Below are 16913 nucleotides of genomic sequence, written 5' to 3' on the forward strand. Positions count from 1 at the left end.
TACTGTACCTAAAATATACAAATGCTAGTACTATTTCTGGTTTTAAAGAGAATGATGAGATCACCTTAGAAAATGGAGCCTTAAAAAACTGCTTCAAAGGCCGGGCTAGGTGGCTCACGCCTGTAATTCCAGCACTTTGGGAGGCCGAGGCGGGTGGATCGCTTGTACCCAGGAGTTCGAGACCAGCCTGGGCAACACGGTGAAACCTCGTCTCTACAAAAATTACAAAAATTAGCCAGGCTTGGTGGCGCGAGCCTGTAGCTCTCTAGTTTTGAGGCTGAGGTCGGAGGATCGCTTGATTCAGAGAGGTTGAGGCTGCGGTGAGCCGAGCTCGCGCCCCTGCACTCCAGCCTGGGCGACTGGGCGAGATGCGGTCTCAAAAAACCCACAAAAACAAAAACAAAATACTGCCTCAAATCCAAGCACTAAGAATTAATGAAAGTATTCTTTTGGTACAGTTCTTTTTGTTCATCAATTGAATCACGTTGCAAGCTGTGAAGTAATTAAGGGAACTTCTGCAACTGTGCAGTAAAAGGGTAAAACTGGCAGTGTATTTAAGTAGACATACTTTCTTGTAGTGAATTACTTCTTGACACTAGGGGGCCACTAAATACAAGTCCACTCAGCATTTGATTCGGTGCACCAAAATGCCTCAGAAATTTCTGGAATCAGTCCTGTACCTCCAAAAAACCAGAATGTTATATTCTTCTTTTCTAACGGCTGCAAAGGCCCAGTAGTTCCATTTTTCTGCACACTGTTTTCATTCCTCAGTATCCTTCACAATCATGCACACATTACACAGAGTGACCGGAACAAAGATGAGTCGCTTTCGCCGAATGATAGAGAAAAACTTCCACACTGAGCGAACACCGAGGGGAGTCCGGAGGCCCTGTTGTCCTCCTGCGTGGCTGGCTGTGTCCGTCGCAGCCTGGAAGGTCAGCGGTAACCAGCGCGGGACAGGGTCATAGGCGCGCGATGTCTCACAGCTCGGAGCAGTACTTACCTTGCATTAGGCCGTGCGCGGCAGGCCAGCTCGTCACCGCTGGGCTGTTGAAGTAGCGCCAAAGTCTGCAACGGCCTCAAGTCTCGACGCCAGCCTAGACAAACGGTACTGTACCTAAACGAAAAGAAGCCAGGATTTCTCCGTTCTGCCGCCTCGGGCAGCCACACCTCCACACTTCCGGCGGTGTACCGGCCAAATGCCGCCTGCCAGCAACTTCCATCCTCCTAGCTAAAAGCGGAAAACAGAGGCTCGGAACCGCTGCGTGGTTCTTGCTCTTCACTCGGCCGTTTTAAAGGGTGACCCTTTCCTGTCCCGGCCTGCGTGGCGTGTGCTCGTGGGTCTTTGAGACCCGAAAATTGAGAGCGTTTTCGCACCCCAGGGGCTGCTCCTGGCGGCTCTGCGGCCGTCACCATGGTAAGGAGGATGCCTCGGACGCTCGCGACACACAGCATCTGAGTTAGTGGGACCTGAGGGCTCTGGGGCTCTGGGGCAGGAGGTGAGCGGTGGTAGGCGGAAATGAGAACTGCCAAGAGAAAAGGATGGTAGACCCGTGGGGTGGGCTCTGAGGAGTGGAAACAACTTCACATTCGAGACACAGAGGGTATTTGCCAGAACACAAGCTTTGGAGCAAGATTTTACTCTGTCCTGTTTTTTTTTTTCTTTTTGATCCACCGCTAAGAGTCCTAAAAATTCCTGATTTCACCACAAGCGTGGTTATCAGCACCAGAGCCTAATGGGAATATAGTTGTGCCTTGTACAATCTTAGATGTTAATCCCGCCCCCTTCATTTTGCTGCTGAGGAAACTGAAGGCGTCCTTGCCAAAGACCAGACAACTAATTACGAAGCCGGGTTTAACGGCCCAGATCTAACTGCCAGCTCATTTCTCTTTCTGTTACGTCTCTGTAATTTGCGTTTCTTTGCAAAATGGCATTCCATACACCCTTCATGTGATTGCTGCAAAGTTTATGTGATAGCAGTTAGTAGCAGCACACCTTGTGGGTTGTTACTTAACATTGTTCTCTGTGCTGGACTTGGCTTTGTATCATTTTTATTTTTGCAGCCTTAAAATACGAATAGACTCACGCCTGGCCGCGTGTTTAAAATAAAACGTGTCTAAAATGCAAAAAGCATCCCATACATTGCTGGTGAAAAGAAAAATAATGCACTTTGGAAAACGGTCTGGCAGTGAACACACGTCCACATGAAGATTTGCATGCAGTTGTTTATTGCAGATTTATTCGTAATCACCCAAAACTGGGAACAACCCTGATACCTATCATTTGGTCAGCGGGTAAACAGTGGTGTATCCATACAATAGCATACTACTCAACAATAAAAAGCACTGAAGTACCTATACCTGCAGCAAATTGGGTGAATCCCAAAAGCAAGAAACCAGATTCAAAAGGCTGTGTACTACTGTTGATCCCTGTTTCATTCTGGGAAAGGCAAAACTGTAGGGATAGGTATCAAACTGAGGGTTAGGAAAGAGGATTGACTTCAAAGTGACATAGGGAATTTTAGGGGGAAATGGAAATTCTCTGTATTTTGATTGTGGTGGTTACAGAACTGTGTAGTTAGGAAAAACTTTGAACTGTATACCTAAAAAGGACAGGTTTTACTGTGTGTAAATTATGCTTCAATAAAACTGACTTAAATTTTTTAAATGTGAAATGAAGATGTTATTTAAAATGCAAATTATGTCAAGGAAAAAAGATACTGTAATCAGTTCATCCCTTTTGTGGTCCAGTAGATTTTGGACCATTCCCTAATGAGATTATTAGAGATGTAAGCCCTGATGCCTCATATCATTCAAGACCAAAATTTAACTTACATCATGTGAATAGACGTAATGGTGCAAGAATCATTTAAGTAAGTGAACATTTGGATGAAACAGGGTCTTTGTGCTGTGTAAAAGAAAGCATTTTAGAATAATAGTACTTTAAAAATTAAAATAATATTTCTTCCATCATTATAGCCACAGAACGAATATATTGAATTACACCGTAAACGCTATGGATACCGTTTGGATTACCATGAGAAAAAGAGAAAGAAGGAAAGTCGAGAGGCTCATGAACGTTCAAAGAAGGCAAAGAAAATGATTGGTCTGAAGGCTAAGCTTTACCATAAACAGCGTCATGCTGAGAAAATACAAATGAAAAAGACGTAAGTGGTCTCATTTATTTGTCATAATAAGTTAACATCTATTGAGTAATCATTATTAAAACAGATAATCTTGAATCTTTTTTCTTTCTTGGTAGTATCAAGATTCATGAAAAGAGAAACACCAAACAAAAGAATGATGAAAAGACTCCACAGGGAGCAGTACCTGCCTATCTGCTGGACAGAGAGGGACAATCTCGAGCTAAAGTACTTTCCAATATGATTAAACAGAAACGAAAAGAGAAGGCGGTAAGCAATAACAATTGAAGTCTTTGTTTTGTTTAGGAGAATTAAATTCAAATTTGAGGTTCTTGTTTCTTGGTTTAATTGCAAACATGAAGTACAGCTATTATTCCCATTATTTAGATGTTGTCTTTGTAAATTTAATAATAAAAAACTTGCTTTCTCATCATAAGGTTTTAAAATTTAAGTTTTAAAAAAAATTTATTAGAATGCCATATGAAATTAAAAAGCTGGTAAGGAGTGAATTTCAAATTCAATATTTGTCTTACTGTTTGAAAACCCACAGTGCTATGCAGTCATAAAGAAAAATACAAATGCTTCTTATTTATGCTGCCCTGTAGTGCCAGACTTGGTTAAAAAGTAGAATGGTGGAAAACTCCCTGAGTTGTCACAAAACATGTGGCTTTTTAAAACACCTGTAAATAGATTATCAGAAATCCAGATAAAAGAATATGCAGTATCTATATTTAAAGAATTATTTTTACTGCCTTACACTACTTCAGTTTTTTTATAGAATTTGCACTAAAGGGAGGCATAAAACATCTGGTGAGGACTTCGTCTTACTATTAATCTACAGATCCATCTCGGGAAGAAATACAGAGACATATTAAGAGGTGGAAACACTCTTCCAATGTTATGCTATTAAACATTAGTAAACACATATACTGCTTATAGAAGTCACCATCTGATGGGCACGGTGGCTCACGCCTGTAATCCCAGCACTTTGGGAGGCCAAGGCAGGTGGATCACCTGAGGTCAGGAGTTCAAGACCAGCCTGACCAATGTGGTGAAACCCCACCTCTACTAAAAATACAAAAATTCGCTGGGTGTGGTGGCGTGTGTCTGTAGTCCCAGCTACTTGGGAAGCTAAGACAGGAGAATTGCTTGTACCCAGGAGGCGGAGACTGCAGTGAGCCAAGATTGCACCACTGCACTCCAGCCTGAGCAACAGAGCGAGACTGTCTAAAAAAAAAAAAAAAAAAAAAAAAAAAATCACCACCACATTACAGGTGGTATTTTCTCACCCATAACACAGTATTAAGATTTTTAGCTTAAGCCAACCATTTATTTAATGTACCCATGATATATAAACTTGTTCTGTTTAATTTGCAGCTTATGAGACAATACAGACCTCTAGAAAACAGTTGAGCCAAAAATGTGTTGATGGTTAAGCAAAAAAATAGATCTACTGCTTTGTACAACTAAAACATATTTGACTTATTCTCATTGTCCTTTAATAACAACATAAACTTTTAACTGTGGCATATTTTTAGGGAAAATGGGAAGTCCCTCTGCCTAAAGTACGTGCCCAGGGAGAAACAGAAGTATTAAAAGTTATTCGAACAGGAAAGAGAAAGAAGAAGGCATGGAAGAGGATGGTTACTAAAGTGTGCTTTGTTGGAGATGGCTTTACAAGAAAACCACCTAAATATGAAAGATTCATCAGGCCAATGGTAAGTCCTTGGAAGAGTGTAATGACTGAAATATTAGTTCACTTTGTTAAATCGGATAAAGAACATTATCATTTCCTGAAATTCTTTAAATTGATGTGGAACAGGTTGAAAGATATTTTTATGCTATTTTTGTTCTTTTAAGTTAGTGATAGAAGTTATTTAGTACTTTTTCCACTAGTCAAAAATCTGTGGCCCAGCGTGGTGGCTCACAACTGTAATCCCAGCACTTTGGGAGGTTGAGGTGGGTGGATCACCTAAAGTTAGGAGTTCAAGACCAGCCTGGCCAACGTAGTGAAACCCTATCTGTACTAAAAAATACAAAAAATAAGCTGGGCGTGGTGGTGGGCGCCTGTAAACCCAGCTACTAGGGAGGCTGAAGCAGGAGAATCGCTTGAACCTGGGAGGCGGAGGTTGCTGAGGCAGGAGAATTGCTTGAACCTGGGAGGCGGAGGTTGCTGAGGCAGGAGAATTGCTTGAACCTGGGAGGCGGAGGTTGCTGAGGCAGGAGAATCGCTTGAACCTGGGAGGCAGAGGTTGCAGTGAGCCGAGATCACGCCATTGCTCTCCAGCCTGGGCAAGAAGAGCAAAAATCCGTCTCAAAAAAAAAAAAAATCTTTTCAGTTTTTTGAGAGATTTGAAAAAGTAGTGTCATAAGACGATAAGACGTCAGTGAATTCTGACTTTTAAGCATGACATATTAGAATCTTCCATTTTCCACAGTCATATTTTCCTCATTGAACTAGTGATCTACTATATGCCTGATATTGTCTACGTCTCAAAACACTTCTTGTCTTTGACAGCAGTTCGAAAATTTGAGTAGGACTGTTTTGTAAGAATCAGTTCCAGTTTGGTAAGGAAAGTATCTAAATGCTCTTGAAAATCATTGAAAAACCAGGTGCGGTGGCTCATGCCTGTAATCCCAGCACTTTGGGAGGCCGAGGCAGGCAGATCACAAAGTCAGGAGATCGAGACCATCCTGGCTAACACTGTGAAACCCCACCTCTACTAAAAAAAAAATACAAGAAATTAGCCGGGCATGGTGGCGGGCGCCTGTAGTCCCAGCTACCTGGGAGGCTGAGGCAGGAGAATGGCGTGAACCTGGGAGGCAGAGCTTTCAGTGAGCAGAGATCATGCCACTGCACTCCAGCCTGGGAGACAGAGCAAGACTCTGTCTCAAAAAAAGAAAAAATCTTTGAAAAAAGGAAGATAGTTTAATATAGCTTAATTTCTGTTGAAGGCAGCAATAGTAATGTGACCCCAAACTTCCCCACCCCTGAAGAGAAACATAGTTGAAGATATATTTTTGCAAAATCCCTTCAAAGAGACTGAACTATTCTCCCAGTTAGATACACAGCCTCAAAAAAACAAAGTATCAGAGAGAGGAAAGTTGCAACATGCCAAAATCCTAGTGTTCAACCTGAGTAATTTTTTTTTTTTTTTTTTGAGACAGAGTCTCCCTCTGTCGCCCAGGCTGGAGTGCAGTGGCACGATCTGGGCTCACTGCAAGCTCCGCCTCCCGGGTTCTCGCCATTTTCCTGCCTCAGCCTCCCGAGTAGCTGGGACTACAGGCGCCCGCTACCACGCCTGGCTAATTTTTTTGTATTTTTTGTAGAGACGGGGTTTCACCATGTTAGCCAGGATGGTCTTGATCTCTGTGATCCGCCCGCCTTAGCCTCCCAAAGTGCTGGAATTACAGGCATGAGCCACCGCGCCCGGCCAATGTAATTTTTAATAGATTAAAATATTGGCAAATAGCCTGTTTCTGTAAATAAAGTTTTAATGGAACACAGTCATGCCTGTTCATTTACATATTGCATAACTCCTACCCCCAGAATTGAGCAGTTGCAACAGAGGTCATATGGCCTAGCAAAACCTAAAACGTTTACCTATTGGGTTCTTTACACAAAATGTTTGCCCACCCCTGGATTATATCATGGACTCGACTTGTTTTGGTTTCATATTCATATTCTGAATATATTTTGGTAGCCTTATCAGATCTACAGGGAGAGAATATACAAGTCAGGCTATTCTAGGTTTTCTGTAGTTTCACAGATTTGTCATTATAAATTAATCAGATGGCATCCTGAATGGTGTCAGTTTCTTACAAGCTTGATTAATGAGTCTGTTACTAAGAAACTGATTTAGTGTTGTTTTCCCCCCATCCCCATACACACAAAAATCAAGACTGCAAAATATTGTGACATTAAAGTACTACACCCTAAAAGACCTTATTAGGTGACTGGGTGACTCCATAACCAGTTTCTGTAACAAAGACTTCTCTGGGCCTTCTCCAGTCTCATATTACCATCAACCTAAAGAAAGCTGACAATCCACTCCTTTTTTCATCATGGAAGGTAGCTGAGGTATATAAAGACTTGGAATCAGGATATTTAGGTTTGAGTCTGTTTACCACTCACCATTTAATCTGGAAACAAGTCATTTAACCTGCTGATCCTTGTTACATCATTCGAAAACAGAGGAGAGGGGATGTGTTTGTTGTGAGGTTATTGTTTAAGTGAGCCAGTTGTGAGCTAGCATAGTGGCCTGGTATATATAAAGTCCTTAGTAAGTCTAAGTGTAGATGACTAGACAGTAAAAATCTGAGTATGTTGCTAGGTAGCTATTACAGGGTGAAAAAAAAAAAAAAACTTTTCAGAGGCTAGCTGTGGTGGCCTGTAATCCCAGCACTTTGGGAGGCTGAGGTGGGTGGATAGGTTGAGAGCCCAGGAGTCCAAGACCAGCAGGCAACATGGCGAAACCCCATCTCTAGAAAAAAAAGAAAAACAAAAACAAAAATTAGCTAGGCATGGTGGCGCGTGCCTGTAGTCCCAGCTACTCGGGAGCCTGAGGTGCGAGGATGTCTTGAGCCCAAGAAGTCCAGGCTGCAGTGAGCCAAGATCATGCCACTGCACTCTGGCCTGGGCAACTGGGCAAAACCCTGTCTCAAAAGAAAAATTCTTAAGTATTTGTGTGGGTGTTTTCCCCCACATATTTATACCGTAGCCATCAAGTTTTTACTCTGTAGAACGTATTTTGTTAGCTGCTTTAAGATGACATTATTCAACCATACTTTTTTGGAGATGGTTGAAAAAAGCAAAAACGACCAGTACTCATCACTGTTAACATTTTGGACGTAAACATTCTTATGTTGTGTTTGACTTACTAGGGCTTGCGTTTCAAGAAAGCCCATGTAACACATCCTGAACTGAAAGCCACTTTTTGCCTACCAATACTTGGTGTAAAGAAGAATCCCTCATCCCCACTGTATACAACTTTGGGTGTTATTACCAAAGGTACTGTCATTGAAGTAAATGTGAGTGAACTGGGCCTTGTGACGCAAGGAGGCAAAGTTATTTGGGGTAAGTGAATTTTTGAATACAGGGCTGTTGCTGTTCTGCAGTACTAACAGAAATACTCTTCAAGTTGATGTATTAATAAAATACACAGCAAATTTTTTTAATGCAGTAGAGCTAAAACAATGTAAATCAGATGTAAATATTTAGTAAAAAAATACTTTATAGAAAAAGTAGTTATAATTGTTTTAAAATTTAGCTTACTGGTTTTAGTTACATAAGGTGTAATACATTCTGTTAGATTTATTTTGATCCTTTTTGGCCAGGCATGGTAACTCACGCGTGTAATCCCAGCACTTTGGGAGGCTGAGGCGGGTGGATCACCTTAAGTTAGGAGTTTGAGACCAGCCTGGCCAACATGTCAAAACCCCATCTCTACTAAAAATACAAAAAAATCAGCCGGGTGTGGTGGCGAGCACCTCTAATCCCAGCCACTTGGGAGGCTGAGGCAGGAGAATCACTTGAACTCAGGAGGCAGAGCTTGCAGTGAGCTGAGATTGTGCCACTGCACTCTAGACTGGGAGATAGAGCAAGACTCCATCTCAAAAAAAATTTTTTTTAACCTTTTTAATAAAAATTATTATAAGGGAAGCAGATGCAAAGTTATAACTAAGAAATACTGTAAGAAAATAGAATAAATTAACCATGAGCAGAGGAAGGGAGGCATATATCAAACATATTTTAAAAGTGAGGTCAGCTTACATGAAGTATTAGCCAATGACTTAAGATGTCTTCTGTAAGAAAAAATTTCTTTTGCCATAACTTTGTATTATGTAAATACTTATATTTACATGCTAACATTAAGAAAAAATACCTATTAAAGAAATAGAACTATCTGTCCCACATAGGTAAACTGATAACTAATTGAAACTGCCAGGAGTGGTGGCTCAGCCTGTAATCCCAGCACTTTGGGAGGCTGAGGCAGACAGATCATCTGCAGTCAGGAGTTCAAGACCAGTCTGGCCAACATGGTGAAACCCCATCTCTACTAAAAATAGAAAAATTAGCCAGGTGTGGTGGCCCACGCCTGTAATCCCAGCTGCTCGGGTGGCTGAGGCAGGAGAATCGCTTGAACCTGGGAGGTGGAGCTTGCAGTGAGCTGAGATCGTGCCATTGCACTCCAGCCTGGATGACAGAGTGAGACTCCGTCTCAAAAAGTAATAATAATAATTGAAAGTGATTTAACACAGTTTAGTTCGTTCTGTTAATTCCCATTAACAGGTCTCAGAAATCATGTAGAAGCTTCCAGGCTTTAAAAAGCCCCCTTGCTATCCGGGCGCAGTGGCTGACACCTATAATCCCAGCACTTGGGGAGGCTGAGGCAGGCGGTTCACTTGAGACTGGAGTTGGAGACCAGCCTGACCAACATGACAAAACCCTGTCTCTACTAAAAATACAAAAAAAATTAGCCACGTGTGGTTGTGGGTACCTGTAATTCCAGCGACTTGGGAGGCTGAGGCAGGAGAATCACATGAACCTGGAGCTTGCAGTGAGCTGAGATCATGCCACTGCACTCCGGCCTGGGAGACAGAGCAAGCCTCCGTCTCAAAAATAAGTAAAATAAAAATATTTTGATCCTTTTTAATAAAAATTCTTTATTACAAGGGAAGCAGATGCAAAGTTATAACTAAAAAAAAATTGTAAAAAAAAATAGAATTAACCATGAGCAGAGGAAAGGAGGCATACAACAAACATATAATCACACTAGATCAGTAATAATTAAAACAGAAATGTGTCATGCAGTAATTTTAAATGCCCTCATTTGCTTAGTTTTCTACCTTTAGTACCCTTTCTTTGAAAGGGAAGAATACACGCTACAACTTCTTCAGTCATTGGCTTATACATACTTCATGTCAGCTGACCTCAGTTTTAAAGTATGTTGTTACCTTGACTTGAAACTCATTTGAAACTTGATACATTTTCCAGGAAGAATTATGTGAAAAAGTGACAATGCTCAGGTCAATCCACAAAAGCCTGTTAATGCAATGTACTAATAACATGGAGCTGACCATTTGCAAAAACACTATTTGTATGAAAATTGTATTCAGAACTCAAATTTGTCCTTAAATGATTGAATTTTGTAAAATCTCATTTATCTTTTATGGTTCATTTCTTATTTATTAAAAGTGGTCATTAGAAATATTTTAGGCATGGCTGGGCGCAGTGTGGCTCACACCTATAATCACAGCACTTTGGGAGGCCAAGGCGGGCGGATCATTTGAGCTCAGGAGTTCAAGACCAGCCTGGGCAACATGGCAAAACCGCATCTCTACAAAATACAAAAACAAAAAAATTTGCAAGGCAGTGGCGTGTGCCTGTGGTCCCAGCTACTCAGAAGGCTGAGTCAGGAGAATCGCTTGAGCCCAGGAGGCAGAGGTTGCAATGAGCCAAGATCATGCCACTGCACTGCAGCCTGGGGAATAAGAGTGAAACCCTGTATTAAGACAAAAAGAAAAAAAGGGCAAAAGTTATATTCTTTAAAATTAATTTTTATTAGCTAACAACCCTCCCTTTTCCCTTTTTTGGTTTTGTTTTCCTTAGGAAAATATGCCCAGGTTACCAACAATCCTGAAAATGATGGATGTATAAATGCAGTCTTACTGATTTGACAGCAACTTCATATATAATTATTGAGGACTACACACCAATTGAAAAAACTGCCATTACTGTGATGTTTCTGAATACTACCAAACAGCCATACATGTCTACAATGAAGAGATTTATTAAATTGTAAACATTAAAATGGTCCAGTTTTATAAATGGTCTTTATTTTGAAATATGCTTAGACTCCATGTTCATAAAACTGAATGACTGAAAAAAAAGCAAATATACAAATATCCTACTTCATCAATATCTGCATTTGTGAGTGGGTATTCGGCAATTTCCTGAAAAAACCACCAGTGTTTATTGAAAATGCCTTTCAAAAAGGTTAATACACAATTATGTGTCTGAGAATTTAACTGAAGTATCGTCTACTTCGTTAATCATTAATCCTAAAAAAGGTAGCATTAATACAGATGTTAAGTTTATACTGTTTACAGTACAAGTATGTGAGAAGACACTAAAAGTTCAGAACTTAAATCTTTTCACCTGTGAAATCCAGTACAGCAAAGGTCTCGTGAAGTCACAGTCTAAACATTTTTTTCATCTCATTTACCATGTATAATAATACCTACTTAGCACTATTTTCTACTTGGATCATGAAAATGAAAAGAATATACTAAAGTCTGTACTTTCTTAGCATTTTCTGTATTCTAAACAGTATATTTATACTTTCAGAATAGTATTAAGAATTAGTTTAAGTAACTCCAGCTAAGTTTTAAAAGGAAAAAGAAGACTGCACTTATTCCCTGAGGAGAAATTTATTTGCAGTTACTTAGACGATGTAAAAAGGTAGTAAGGTTTTAGGGTTGTAACTTGGTGAAAGCACTTTTGTGATCTGTCACATGTTGTGGCTTTAAGGATGGCAGTATATTACATTAATCTATAATCACCACATTGTTTTAAATTGTTTATTTTTTTTAAGAAGTCTGTCTTCAGAATACAACCAATGTGATTAATTGTGCCTTTAACAAAGTCATTCAATGTCTAAACAAATTCAGTATCTGAAACATCTTCATGAGGAAAACTGAAGGAAAAGAATTTAAAAATACAGACCAGGAAACAATCACAAAATATAGGTTTAATTACTACTTTTAAACTTAAAAAAAAAAAAAAAAAAAACCAAGAAAACAAACATAAGTACTCCAGTAAGACTTGCTACTCTTAATAATGTAACATTTTTTCTAAGTTTTATAAATATACTAGAAGTTTTAGAACACATACAGACACTTAGGAAAAGAAAGGCTAGTTCCTTGGAAATGACGATCCAGGATGATACAATCACTTGATGACAGAAGGTAAGCCTTTCTTACAATTAGATTTTAGCAGATAATTTTGCCACTAATATAAATGGGTGATGTGTGGATAACAAGTTCTAGAAGGCGAATAAAAATATTGACTCCAGGTAATTTCTGGATACTACAAAAATGAAGTTTGCTTGTTTTTTTAGAACCAAAAATACTATCTTGTAAGGTACAAAGAAAGCTTGATATTAAGTATGAAAACATAAGCATAACATTTGTAACTAATCACACCCATGAAAGACTAGATGACACCTGAAACATTTTTCAAAATACTGTAACACAGATGAGTAATATTAGTATAAATTCTTTATTTACATTAAGATCTGTTTCAGTTTGCTGGTGTGACCAAACCTTAGAAGGTAATCCCAAGGGATAAAGCAGACCATAAGAGCAGATATTTAGATATTAGTACAAGCTCAATTTGATGCAGTCATAAACCTTCAAGATTTCTAGTCACTGAAACCCCATTGTAGGTAGTGTTCTGGAATCTGCTAAAAGTAAATCTTTAATGACTAGATGTTTTCCTTACCATCTACACTGAATGGGAATACCATGAATATAGACACATTTTAAGTAGAAGACTGACGTTCTAAATCATGCTGTTTGATTTTATAAAAAATCATAATAGACCCTCTCACCTTTAAAAGTTGTAGAGGAGCTTTATAATAAATTCTTAAATATACTAATTTCTGTGATGTCTAGCAATTGAATAATTTAAACTTGAAAGAACTAAAATACTGCTAATAACCATCTGCTTTATATTACACAAGGAAATATACACGTATGTACACAAAAAGTTAACTCCCTTCACAAACAAATAAGTTCACAAAGGACTATGTATAATGTGACCGGACATTCAACAACTAGACTAGCTGGTTGAAATCACATTTTCAGTCCTCTGTAATTGTGAAATTTTTTCTAATGCCTTGCAAAAACTACAGATAACTGATTAAGTTCATGTAGGTTCCTTATTGAAGATAAATTGTGGTATAAATTCTATACTCAAGTTACTGAACATGAGAGTTAGGTTTTTCCAAGTGATCTAACTTTTCCCTCTGTAAACCCCAAAGTAACAATTTCTGTCAGAGATAATCCGTAACAGAAGTGTTCTTCTGTGCTGAACAAAAAACTTTAAATTGTTTACAATTCACTTACTATTAACCCAAACAAGTTTAACAAGAATAAGTTTATACTGTTAGCCCCCAGTGGTCATATATGATTAAACATTTTTTGTAAACTCAACTATATTCACACATCAAGAATTGAGCCAGTGAGCTCAATCTTTAAAAAACTACACTTGTCTAAAGAAAGTCTTTTAGTGATCACTTCGGCAGCACATATATTAAAATTAGAACAATACAGGGAAAATTAGCATGGCCCCTGTGCAAGGATGACACAAATTCATGAAGCGTTCCATGTTTAAAATAATTTGAAAAGAAAGTATTTTAAACAAACCCAAGTAAAAATAAAATATCTACAAGTGTTGTTTTCAAATCTAAGAAATGAGAAATGAAAAGGTTAAGAATTTACTGAATCTTAACAGAATATTTCCCTTTGTGATATTGACAAGTTTCTCATAAAATGTATAAAACAGCGTAAATGTTTGGTAGATTCACTAATAGTCATACTTTTTTTTTTTTTTTACTTAGTATTAGCATTTGTTGAAAAAATAAATGGCCAAAGTGCTTTTTCATTTAGAGTGAAATAATCTGGCTTATCTCTGACTAATTAAAGAAAATACAGGGTAATACAAGTGTTCAAAATCTAACACAAATAGGAGGGTTTACTATTTTTGTCTGCTTAAAGATTTTAACTTAACTAATTAGATCGAAAATACCAACATCCCCAAACAAAATTTATTGACCTGACATCAGCTTACTATAGACTGAATAAACTTTCAACATCAATCCTTGGCTACCTCAAATAATGACACAAAGTCTTAATGTTTCTTTTGCATAAGGATCAAGATCAAGCTATTTTTAAAACAATCTAAATGGTCTCAAAACATTCTCCAACTTAAGTGCAAATTTGAGTACACATAATATTTCCAAAGAGTTTTTTTTTTAGATTATCTTTGGATTCTAATAACCATTTTGTCCATTTTTAAATAAATTACAAAAATTAACAGTTCAGCATTTTTTTCTTCAAATTTTCCTAGGCCTTTGCTATGGCAACACAATATACACTTAACAGGCCAGCTTGCAACCAGTACTCACAGTACAAATCAAAGGATGACTGAAGCCTCCAATATGATTGAAGCCCTTGTAACCATAGTTCCCCCAAAGGCAGTTTTACCCCTGCTATATAGGTCTAACATTGTGGGGTGCATCTCCAAACCTACCCAAAAATGGACATCAAGGGCATAAGCCGGCAGGAAGATCTGTTGATTGGAGAATCACTCCATGAGTTAGAGAAGTAGATGAAAGCTGTGAGGGAATATAAATAAGACTGTAGAATTAGGGAGGTGGCAAGATTTAAGGAGATGCCTTAGGAAGGAGCCACATACTTCTGAAATACAGATGTTAACTGGGTTGGGATAAAAGTAAAATCTCCAGCTTAATTATCTATCTGATCGGGACCAGAAGTCCAAATTAAACTATGTCTCTAAAGTATAGTTGTGATTTTTACCTGATTAAACTTCTAGGTGTCTGCACATATGCAGACAAAAAAAATTACAGCAAACTAATACTTCAAATGAAATTTTAAATAATTAGTCCCCACATGCCACAGTTAAATCCCTGACAGTACTGTTAACATCAGATGATAGAATGCATCAGAAACAGATTTTATGTGAAATCTGTTTTTCATCAGAAACAGATTTTCCATAGATAGTGAAGTCAAAGGAAAAAACTGCATCTATATCTAGGATTAAGAGGCCAAAACCAAAATATCTTCATGAACCTTTGACCGTAAGTTTCTGTTTTTGTGCTCTCATTTACTTGAAGTTATATTTTTTTCTAATTTATTGACACATTTTTGTTTAGGCATGCCTACATTTTAAAAAATTGGTGATTAGTTTTGAAATTTAAAACTTCTAGAACCCTCACCAAGTTTTACTATTAAAACCCTTAGTATAAAAGATTTCTGTGATCCTTATAAGTAATGGAAATCCTACTACTTTCACAGTTTTTTATTTTCGAAATCATGGTCAGATGTACCACCTGATAAAGAAAATATAATATGATCTGGTTTCCCAAAATTGAAACATGGTTAATAAAAATAAAAAATTGCATTTACCAAAAATAGCCTGAAAAATTAAAAAGAATGGTGAATTCTACGTTCTAAAGGGAAGCGAAAAACTGCATAGTAAATAAGTTCAAATTGAAATTTTGGAAATTTTTGTCCTGTGCCCCATGCTGTTTATTAATTACCATATTTTAAAAACAACAACTATGTTACAAAGAAGAGGATTTGCCATCCACTTTTCTTCTTCCTTCAGGTCAGCTTAGCTTTCTTCTTAGCAGGTCCTTTATGCCCTTTGGCCTTTCTTCTTAAATTCCGCCTGTCTACCACAGGCACTTCCACTTCTATTTCCTCTGAGCTGCTATCCACAGCTTTTTCTGCCGATTGTGTAAACTGATCCAATTGCTCAGAAGATGCTTCAGACTGCTCCTCTGACTGATTCTTCTGTCCTGCATTCTGTGAAAATGGCACATCTTCAAGTTCAACCTCTATCAAAGAACTCTGGGGAAGAGCAGTAGATGTTTCCTGGGGCTCAGATACCCCCTCCTCACCCTGGTCTTCCAATGAGGAAGTAGTATTGGGAGATAAATTCTCAGAGACCGGTTCTTCAGAAAATTCAGCTATCACAGAGTTTGGAAAACCACCATCAGATCGTTCTTCATTTGACATAGTAGCAACATTGTCTGAACTCCCAAGATGTGCTTTCTTTCTTGGAAGTAGGGACAGTTTCTCTTCCGTGTGCCCCTTTTCATCAGATGTGCCTTCATCCATCAACATTTCTGAGTCAGGTATATGTGGGGTCTGAAAATTAAAAACCTGGTCAACAAATAAACTTGTACTACAGTTCTAAAAATAAATTCTCAGGCTCTAATATGCAGTGACACTGAACTACAATTTAATTCGGTACTCATTACTCAAAATCATGTATTTTTTTTGAATTTCTGTTCTGCTAAATGTGTATATATTCTGAATACAACTCAATTTCTTCAAAATTGTGTCATATGGTAATTTTAATACACTAAGTTCTTTCTTTGAGGATATAATGAAATAATTATTTCGTAATTAAGACACATTAAGCTTCACACCAAGATTCTTCAAAACCATGAATCAACACAGTTTTTTTAGTTTCCTGGTGTTAATGGAGCCAGAACCAAAAATACCTTGGGACTTCACTGTGCTACCACACTAAGTTTGACTACAATTTCATTAGATAAGTTAGGGCAATGGAAGTTTTACTCTTTTACATAAGTGAGACACCAATACTGCCATACAACAGTTTTTTAGCCTTAAGTTGTAATATTCAAAAGTAACAAAATTAAATTTCTTTTAAAATACTCCAACAAGTTTTTTTCCCCCACTAACCTCATCTGTCTGCCTAATTAAAACAAATATAAATTACTGTTTTGGTCATAGTCTATGTAACCAATATAGGTACTCAAATATTTGGTAAAAAATGCTTTATCCAATTTTCTAAGCATTTCCTAACTACAAAATATTAAAAGTAATAAAACTCATTTTGTTACCACATATCAGATATGAATAAGATTATAATTATTTCAATTTATAGAATATTACTGATTTTCTTATAATATCAAATCTAGTATAAAAGTT

General features: G+C 37.9%; 3 protein-coding genes and 1 non-coding gene across 8 annotated transcripts in view; 2 read left to right on the top strand and 2 right to left on the bottom strand.

Annotated features, from left to right (window-relative positions):
* Window positions 1-1425, bottom strand: part of GFM2 (G elongation factor mitochondrial 2) — a 46251-nt gene extending 44826 nt beyond the window's left edge. For 2 of the 3 annotated variants that reach the window (XM_030798550.1, XM_030798551.1), the window contains exon 1: window positions 1004-1208. The gene's annotated coding sequence lies outside the window, so the exon portion shown is untranslated. Of the gene's footprint in view, window positions 1-1003 lie in introns of all 3 variants that reach the window. The other variant, XM_030798549.1, reaches the window with a different exon arrangement.
* Window positions 1299-12243, top strand: NSA2 (NSA2 ribosome biogenesis factor). 2 transcript variants are annotated; one of them, XM_030798555.1, is made up of 6 exons: window positions 1299-1417; window positions 2980-3167; window positions 3263-3413; window positions 4682-4861; window positions 8028-8220; window positions 10756-12243. In XM_030798555.1, the coding sequence occupies exons 1-6, from the start codon at window positions 1415-1417 to the stop codon at window positions 10821-10823; spliced, it is 783 nt and encodes a 260-aa protein (XP_030654415.1). In that variant the 5' UTR covers window positions 1299-1414; the 3' UTR covers window positions 10824-12243. The 2 variants fall into 2 exon arrangements, with proteins under 2 accessions (XP_030654415.1, XP_030654416.1); XM_030798556.1 differs by lacking the exons at window positions 8028-8220; window positions 10756-12243 and adding an exon at window positions 6474-6645.
* Window positions 11876-16913, bottom strand: part of FAM169A (family with sequence similarity 169 member A) — an 89192-nt gene continuing 84154 nt past the window's right edge. For both annotated transcript variants that reach the window (XM_030798552.1, XM_030798553.1), the window contains exon 13: window positions 11876-16103. In XM_030798552.1, coding sequence (XP_030654412.1) covers window positions 15555-16103 — 549 coding nt within the window. In that variant the 3' untranslated portion in view covers window positions 11876-15554. The remainder of the gene's footprint in view (window positions 16104-16913) is intronic.
* Window positions 13438-13542, top strand: LOC115831426. The gene has a single exon (XR_004026923.1). It is a non-coding gene; the product is annotated as a U6 spliceosomal RNA (small nuclear RNA).

This window comes from Nomascus leucogenys, chromosome 18 (genome assembly GCF_006542625.1).
Source record: "Nomascus leucogenys isolate Asia chromosome 18, Asia_NLE_v1, whole genome shotgun sequence".
NCBI classification, from domain to species: Eukaryota; Metazoa; Chordata; class Mammalia; order Primates; family Hylobatidae; genus Nomascus; species Nomascus leucogenys.